At 37.6% G+C, this 9433-nt stretch overlaps 1 protein-coding gene across 1 annotated transcript; it reads right to left on the bottom strand.

Moving 5' to 3' along the window:
- Positions 1 to 1372: 1372 nt before the first annotated feature.
- Positions 1373 to 2878, bottom strand: LOC122032468 (caffeic acid 3-O-methyltransferase-like). Its single transcript, XM_042591754.1, has 4 exons — positions 2340 to 2878; positions 1951 to 2261; positions 1816 to 1880; positions 1373 to 1736 (listed from the first exon to the last, which is right to left on the bottom strand). Exons 1-4 carry the CDS (start codon positions 2756 to 2758, stop codon positions 1440 to 1442), a joined length of 1092 nt encoding a protein of 363 aa, XP_042447688.1. The 5' UTR covers positions 2759 to 2878; the 3' UTR covers positions 1373 to 1439.
- Between the last annotated feature and the right edge of the window lie 6555 nt (positions 2879 to 9433).

Below are 9433 nucleotides of genomic sequence, written 5' to 3' on the forward strand. Positions count from 1 at the left end.
CACAGAAGCTGTCTGGTAGTTTATACATGTTACAACAATATTAAATTGAGGAGTATTTTTAGAATAAAATTATAAAAGGGGTCTCTATTTAATTTTTTTTCTTAGAAAAAAATATCTCTTCTAATATTTCGCTTAATTTGAGACGTCCTTCTCATTTTTAGTTTGTTTGTTATCTTTATCATTGAAAAAAAAATATATGATCTATAATTTATTATCCAAAATATTATTTATTCTCAACTGATCTAATTATAATACTCTGAACTACCAGTCTAATCATCTGGGAATAATTTTAGTCAAAGTAGCTTGATCAACTTTGGTCAAAACAACTGTAAAGTTGAAATTCTTCCAGTCAAAATAGTCCTAAAATTGAGTAATTTGATCAAAATAATTTTAAATTTAAATTAAAATTACTCTAACATAGAGATATTTTATATAAAATAATATAAATGGAGTAATATTTTAATATTTTTAAGAGTGAAGTGCAATTTATGATAATGATAACAAAGTGCACTTCATTATATTCTATTAAATTTTAAGGTGAAGTTAAGAATAATATGTCTCATTGGCACGTGTCAAGCATCATTGGAAATGTCTCCATCAAATTACAAAAAGATTCCTTGCCTCCACCAAACTATAAACAAATTATTCTTTATTTAAAATAATAAATTTCGATACTAGAAAAGATTTAGAAAATTAAATTGTAGTTTATAATATCAAGAATGCTGTAGCCACGTGAAACAAAGAAATGAGAGGGAAAAGCTTTTTGGATATCTCAATTTTAAAACCACCCTTTGGATTTTTTTTTTAATTTTTAATTTTTTATTTTTAAAAAACCTTTAGATAGATTTAAACCTAGCTAACGCAGATAAATTAAGTCTCCGGATCGTGGTGGTGCGATAGAATATTCAGAATAATTCATAATTCGAATGTTAATTATGATATATTTATAGAATTTTTTTTTAAAAAATATGAGACGTAATTAAAAGATGCTGAATTAAATATCGTATGTATTTTCTGATTTATCTTGATTGATAAAATATTTTCATAAAATCGAATCGTTAATTCCAAAGATAATTAATCATCCCAGAAATAATGGCAGAAATAATGGGTGAGTCTAATTGAAATAATTATTTTTTTAATATTATGATGACCAACACACAACCCGTTTTTTAACATTATGGTGGGCAAGACGCAACCCCACTAGTAAAAAAACAAGCAACTTTATCGACATTTTGTCCAGAGCCATCATGCGGAAACAGGCAGCCTCATGTCGATCGACTGCAAAACTCCATGAAATTTCTGTTCGATTTCAACAGATTAAACACCCAGAAAGAAAGTGAGATAGATCTGCGAGCTCATATTCAACAGATCATGAAAAACACCCACAAAGTTTATTGATCTGGATCAAGAAATCGATACATAAGAAGACGTGAGTCAATCTATTTGATGAATTCCATGACAAAAGAGTCGGCAAACACCGGAGAAAGATTGAAGCCGCGGAAGCCGGCGGCGACCGCCAGAGCCCTGAACTCCTCCTCTGTTCTCTCTTTCCCTCCCACGTTGTACGCCATCATGCACAGGTCCAACTGGAGGATGGCTTTCGACTTTGCGCTCGAGTCCGGCACCGCCGGAACGACGACCTCCACCACGATCACCTTGCCTTTCTCTGGCAACGATTTCCAGCAGTTCTTCAGCAGTTTCACGCACAGCTCGTCGCTCCAGTCATGGAGAATCAACTGCAGGACGACTTGTTATGCAGGGCAAATTAAATCGACAACATGGTAGCTAATTATTGTGTGTTTTAAGCTTTAGAACCTTGAGGAAAATGGCGTCGCCGGCGGGAACTGATTCGAACATGTCTCCGCCACGGTGCTCGACTCCTGCGGTATAATGAATCGCCGTGATTAATTACTACTTTTGACGATGTGTGTGAGTAATTAGTATTGGGACCTGGCAACGGCGGAGCGCCGGCGATGATGTGAGGGAGGTCGAAGTTGATGCCCTTGATGTGGGGGTGGAAGCAGGTGATCATGTGGATGTTGCCGCCGACGTTTCCGCCGACGTCGACGAGAACTCCGACGCCGTCGAAGCCGTTGTATTTGGGAAGGAGATGCTTGACGACGAGGGAGGAGACGGATTTCATCGCGTTGTTGAACACCTTGTTGAACCGCGGATCGCCGGCTTGGTACTCGAACGTCGTCATGCCGTACGCCGCCAGCACTGGGTGGCCGCCGTTCAGGATCGCCTCCTTCAAGCCGTGCCTGTTTCGATTCGCCGTCAAAAATAATCGTTTGCTATATTTCGCGAAAGAAATCGAACAGAGGGATCAGTTTTAGCACCAAATGTTTATCATGACTTTATCTTGATGCATCAAGACTAGATTGCCCAGGGATCCGGCAGCGGCGGCGTTGTCAGTGAGGTACTTGCAGATGGGAGCCGGGGAGTACTTCCGGAGGCCGCCTTCGGCGGCGGCGCAGCGGACGATGTCGTTGGCGGCGAGCAAGCGGAGAATTCTGTCGATCATGTCGGGGGCCGAGGGGTTTTGCGTGGGCAGGCGAGCGGCGATCTCGTCGGGACCCAGCGCCGCCGCGGGGCCGGAGTCGACGAGCATCTGGAGGAGGCCGAGCTCGATGGCGGTCTTGAGGACCATGGGGAGGACAGCGCCGGTGGTGAGTTGGCGGGCGCGAACGCACGCCTCATCGTCCTCCTCCGGCGTAAGTTGAAACGCAGAGGCGGCCTCGGCGGCGTTGGAACCCATGGCAAAGACAGAAGATCACCGGAATCGCAAAATCCGGAGAGATCTGGAACAGAGTACACGGCGTTGGTTTGGACCGTCTTTATAAATTCGGTTCGAATTATTTTGATAGCATTAATTTACGCACCAAATGCAGTTCAGATCTTCCCCATGATTTTTATTTCTGGTCCTGTGGTCCCTACGTAATGCCGTTTTATTTAGTGGATTCATTCAAAAAAAATAAAAAAATTCCTTGAAACTAAATTAAATTGATTACATCTAAGTGGATATTTGAATTATATATATATAATGAACGGCATGTTTGGATCACTGGTCAAGTTACAGTAGGCTGTCAAATGGTCAGAGAACGGAAGAAATTTTTTTTTCTTGAAGAAAATGTCTCCTTCAGGAATTTACCATTCATCTAAGTATAATAAAGTTGTCATCCTCTCTGACCCGTGGGGACCCGGATCGGATCCTATGATGCAGTTTTTTTTTACAAGGGTGATCGTATCTAAAAATGGACAAGTGGAAAATTCAGATATGACAATTTTACTTATCAGATGTAGATTCAACTCTATTCCGTAAAATAAATGATATCAGTGCTGAGTTAAAGAAAGAGTTTTTAATATTGATCCTCTAACATTCAAATCAGTTATTGGAATATAGAAAAGTAAAATAGTAGAATTATACGTAAATAGTCAATCACACGTACCCCCATCAATGATGAACTCCCATTTATATATAGTCCTGATGGACGATGTGGACGTTCCTCGAAGCGTGGGCACATTTTTCGATATGTTCGTGATCACGTCCTCCAACATGTTTGTGATCATATCCTCCATGATGTCCTATGATATGATGTCACAAGAACCACAATCTTGTTGCTTGCCCAAGCGGATCAACCGCTTGCCCAAGACTCCGCTCTGTCCATGATCAGATTCCGCTACTTGGTCGAGCGGGTATCCGTTTAGCTGGGAGTCCTTTAATCTATCAACTTCAGTTGCTCTTGCATGCGGTGTGTGTAGTAACCTGACTTCCTCAATTCAGACAAACTATTTGGTCTCCCTCGACGTCTTGGTAATATGACTTGGGCGCTTGTCTATGATATTCTCCCGAGTTGGAAGGATTTGTCCATCCGGACATGTCTCCCGTCGATCGAGTCCTACATGTCTCGACTAGCCGTTGCATGTATCCTCCGTTCGACCCTTTGACACTAGGGTGTTGATCTTGACTTTGACCTCCACTTTATCCGGTGACCCCGTGTCAGGTGAGCCTCCTCCTATCGTCGCATCAAAGGAGATGATCCATAATCCAATTGCGGTAAGATCACAATCACAATTGATTGTGATTTCCTTATGTTTACCTTCTTATTTAGGTTATAATTTAGATCGAGATATGTAATTGAAGGTCACTCAGAGGACGCCCCTCTTAAATAGGAATATGAATTTAAAAAAATCACAACCAATTAATTATGATTATCATCCGGCTATAATTGTATTATAAATCATCCTCGGGTAAAATATGTGCTGGTGGGGACCGGGCTCGGATCGTTCCCTGTGCATGTGATTAAGTGCGTTGGTTAGGCACGTGACAGGGGGTGCACGACATGGGTCAGCCGACTCAGCCGCAGCATGGTTGGTGGCCTCCACTAAATCCGAAAGAAAGGTAAGAAGACAATCCTCAGGCCTAAAAAGTAAAAAAGTCATGAAAACACTTAAATATTTGTTCGAATTTGGAATACAAATAGGCACTTACTATTTTAAAATATCATTGAACTAATATTCAAATCTTGCTATTTTTATTATTTAAATATTTTTAAATATTAATTTATTTCTATGTATTATTTTAATAGAAATTTTAACTTACAGAGTTCAGCGATGGTTCAAATCTAATCAACTATATACTATTTTGATAAAATCAAGGCATCTTAATTGTAAATTTTGTTTTTTTTTATTTTGATTGAGGTACTTATATATATCCAGGCGTCTCAGATAGAGATTTTTTTTTGTTTATTTTTTTAACTCTGACATTAAACCAATTAGAGAGAGGTTGCTTTATAGTGTTCAAACTAAAAAAAAGTAAAATGAAAAAATTTTAGATGCTCATTCGGATATATAGTATTTAAGATGTGTAATTTTTTTTTTAGGTTTAAGATTTAGGATTTAGGGTATAATATTTAATATCTATGATATAATATTTAGGGTGCTTAATTTTTTTAGGGTTTAAGATTTAAAATTTAAGGTATAATATTTTAAGTTTAGGATTTAAGAAATTTAAGATTTTAAAAAATAAAAAAAAACACGCACACAAAAAAGCAACACACGAGGTGCCTGGCTACTCGAGCACATGTCACACGTATGCTCGTGTGTGTCTATATATCAAGATTTATTAGTAATTTCTACAAACCTATCAATATGAATCTAGAGTTCAAGAGTTAACTATCGTGTATTATTGCGATTTTTCTCATCAATCAATCAGTGATTTAGAATTTGAGACTCAGTTACGATGTATTATTGAGAATTTTTCTCATTAATAAATTAGTAATCTAGAGTTCGAGACTCAGTTGCTGCATATTATTAAGAATTTTTCTTATTAATTAATTAGAAATCTAAAATTCTTTTTAGTCTCATACATAAAAATTGACAATACTATGAGCAGAGTGTAAGTACCCTATAATAATTTTGATATGATCAACTAACTTAAGTTTGACTCTATTTCATGTCGAACATTAGTACTAGATGGTAGGTGGTGATGTCTCTCTTTTTGAATTGGGTAGTAAACTAGTAATTACTTCAATTTTTTAACAAGTCTGGGTTGAGGTGTTAACCTTATCTTCAGTGATCCATGTGTTATTAATTTCAAAAGTGCATTCAAATGAATTAGATATTTATGAGTGTTTTTGTTCAGCAATATCATTATATTATTTGATGATCTAAAATGTTTTAAATTTAATAAGAAGGTTGCGTTATGGATGGTAGCCCTAGAATTGACAATGTTGGTATGCAACTTATAGGCAAAGCAATAGGTAAAAAAGAAGATTCGGATATCTCCTAATAGGACAATAAATCATCAATATTAGAAACTAGGTTGATATTAAAATTAGAGGTAAACTTTGATCGGGCAAGCCAAGTGAATCCAACCCTCAAAAACTAGCAGCACCATCTAAACCATTTATTGTCCCAGCTTGGGTCATAAGTTGATGCACAGTTTAAAATTGGAGTACTATAAATTTTGATTCTTGATAAACTTTCAAAGCTTTGAAAACTAGAGGAGAGGTAAAGAAGAAAATTCACAAATTTAATGTTCTGTGTTAAGCAAGAGAAAAAACAGAGGGATATTTTTATTATATTAAGTATAAAACCAAGTTGATAATGACAATATTTAGAAGGATACGTTTATTATAGAAAGGGGTGTTTGATAATGAAAAGCAGGGTGGAGAATCTAGAGGATAGGGATGTAAATGAGTTATGTTATTCGTGAATTATTGGGGTCTCGATTGAAAAAAAAAATTATTCGAGTTCATTCGATTAAATTAATGAGCCGAGCTCGAGCAGAAAATATTATCAAGTCGATCGAGTTCGAGTTTAACAGTATTTAATTCATGAGATATATATTACATAAATTATAAATATTATATATTAATGAATAAGCTCGTTTAACTTTTAAGTAAATCATTTTTGAACTAAGTTTATTTAATTTTTAAATGAACCATTTTCAGATCGAATTCCAACTAAGTTTATTTAATTTTTAAACAAGATGATTTGATCAAATCGTGTTTGAGCTATTCACGAACTATTTAATGTTATTAAGAGTCGAGATTGAACTCGAGCTTAAGAATTAAAGTTTAAATCGAACTCGCCCAACTCGAACTTAGGTATATCGATCTGAGCTCGAGTTTGTTATTATTTGACTTAGCTCGATTTGATTATACCCTACTAAGTGCTTCCACATTGGTGAGTTGTTAGGGGTTATAATCCATATATTGGTGTTAAAATCAATGTAATCTGATGTTAATGCCAATGTGGCTTTGAACGTGTTAAGCAATTCAACGTGTTTGTTTATAAAAAAACAAATAAAATAAAATTTTATAAATAAATAATAAAAAAAAAAATCTCACCTGGTGTGTCATGCATGATGCATGGACTAGGTGAGTTTATTAAAAAATTTAAAAAAATTAAAAGTAAAATTTAAAACTAATAAATAAAATTGAATTGATGATATATTTTTGATTGGATTAAAAAAATGAAGGTTAATGTTAAAATGAATATTAAAAAATTGAAGGTTAATGTTAAAATGAATATTAAAAAATGAAAAAGAAATAAATCTTTTAATCCGTAAAAGTTGGATTAAATTTTGATCCACGTCTCTAGGTCAACACGGAAAAGGTAAATCACGGGTAGTTACTAGTCATTAATACAAATGACCAAGACATGAGGGAGGTTATATTCAATCATGCCAAATTTCGACCCCAACATTTTATATGACAATATTTTATGTATTAATCATCGTACCAGGTTAAAAAGACGTCCAAAAGCAGATCATGAAAAGAGATATGGAGGATCTCATCATGAATAAAGGTGTTCATATATGGCACATAAATTTTATATGGGACGATAAATATTATAACACTTATTAATAAGGAGACATGACCCACGTTGTCATACCGTCACTTCATAAGTTTTGAACTATCAAGTTATCATTGAGTTGACTGGTCTAACCCAAAGTTATTAAATAAATCAATATTTTTCGGAATGTACATACGTTTTAAGAATTGATTGCGATACTCTGAATTATCTTCTTAAATCAGTAGGTCATACTGATCTGGCTCCAATCCATTATCACATGTGTTCTAAGGCATAAACTCTCCTCTTTGAACTATCGCCATTCAAAGCTCCATGAGCTCTACTCTCCGATCTCTCCAAGATCTTCTCTCTATGTTCCCCAGCTCAATAGGCTAGCTACAAAGTCATCTCAAGACATTCACTACTATTACTATTATTATTATTATTATTATTATTATTATTATTATTAATTTAAATAACTGGCCATTGGAACCGACTAGACCTCCACTATTACCTCTGTTACTATTGGACATAAATAGATGTAACCTATGATTGTTATATGTAGGGCATGAACTGAATTATATTCATGAAGAAGTTTGATGTTTGATTTGGTAAAAAGTTATTTATATTCGTTCGATATATATATGATTAATTAAATGAATAAATTTGAATAATTCGTTAAACAAAATAAAAAAGTTTGAATACATTACAAATCAGCTCATTAATGTTTGAAAATAACGTTTGATCCTGTCCGAAAGTCGAAGAGATGGAAAGCTTGAGATGTGACGCTCACACTGACCTCCTGTGGACTCCGCGCGGACCTACAACATAAACTACGACAATACCGAGCTAAGGAAGGGGTCCCCGACGTTAGCCCTCCAACGCTCAAGTCAGTCACCGGCGATGAGGAATGAAGCGGAGCAATAAGAAGACTGTAGCGCGAATAGTGAATATCGCATACCTCCGCTGATACTTGGACCCCCTTGATATAGAGCTCCGAAAGCGGGCATGCACGCTTCCCAAGGTAGAAATACTTCTCAAAGCATTTCCTAAAAAGACTTGTCAGTAAAGTGTCTCTAACACAATACTTTAACGGACCGAGCATATCTATGAAGTGACAGTGGAAGCTTCCGTCGTATGATTTCCTGGCAGTACATGTCCGGTGTCGGCGGCACCGACTCCCAAAAGGATGTTGAGGGATATCAATGCACTGTAACGCTAGGCCGAGCGGGTTGGCCGCTCGGCTGATGATTCGTCGCTCTGGTGCCTCGCCTGGTCGATCAGAACTCGTTATTCCTCAATGTGTGCCTGCTCAACCAAAGGTTCATTTTATTATTGTCGAAGCCCGACGATAGGCCAAGCGGGGTCGTCGCTCAGCCGATGCATGTTGCCAGGCCGAGCGGGATAGCCGCTCAGCCGAAGTTAAACTGTGCACATCGATCTATGTTGTCTGGTTGAGCGGGGAAGCTGCTCGACTTCTGCACATTGTCTCCCTTGAGCGTCGGTTGTTTTATTGCTCCCAGTGTCAGAGACGACGACGGGTCGGAGCCTTATCCCCGGTCGGGGCATGCTTTGCCCACCCGGCTAATGCCATCTACGCATTGATCACCTTAACTTTAACCTCCTTTGACCTCCACCGTAGCAGCGAGGTGGGGCCCTTCATCATCACCGCATCACAAGCTTTCCCCTCAAGTCTAGTCGAATAAGGCTGTAAGTCCGACTGACTGGACAATTGTCTTAGCAGATTTCCTCCCGATCGGCCTTCGACACTATACGATTTCTGATTGGGAGGTGACCGTTCCCTGCCGATCGACTTGTTGAAGCTTGTCGTTCGACCGTAGGTATGCTCTCTCAATCCGATCGTCACGACAAAAGTTTTACTGGTAAAATCTCGTCTTTGGCTATCTAGGGCGACTGCGAGCAGGGCTTACGTCACCCAAATTTCTAGGAAATCGTGCAAATCTCCGTGCATTAATGTTGAGCACGCTCCCACATCTTCATTAAATGTCAACCCATGGCGATGTGCCACATGTCACGTCTGTCGTTGCTGCATGCCTGACGTGACAGGGTATTGATGTGATATTTGGCGGTTTGAATTCAACGATCCGATCTTTTCTTGGGTTTCTGCAACCTA

This window comes from Zingiber officinale, chromosome 11A (genome assembly GCF_018446385.1).
Source record: "Zingiber officinale cultivar Zhangliang chromosome 11A, Zo_v1.1, whole genome shotgun sequence".
NCBI classification, from domain to species: Eukaryota; Viridiplantae; Streptophyta; class Magnoliopsida; order Zingiberales; family Zingiberaceae; genus Zingiber; species Zingiber officinale.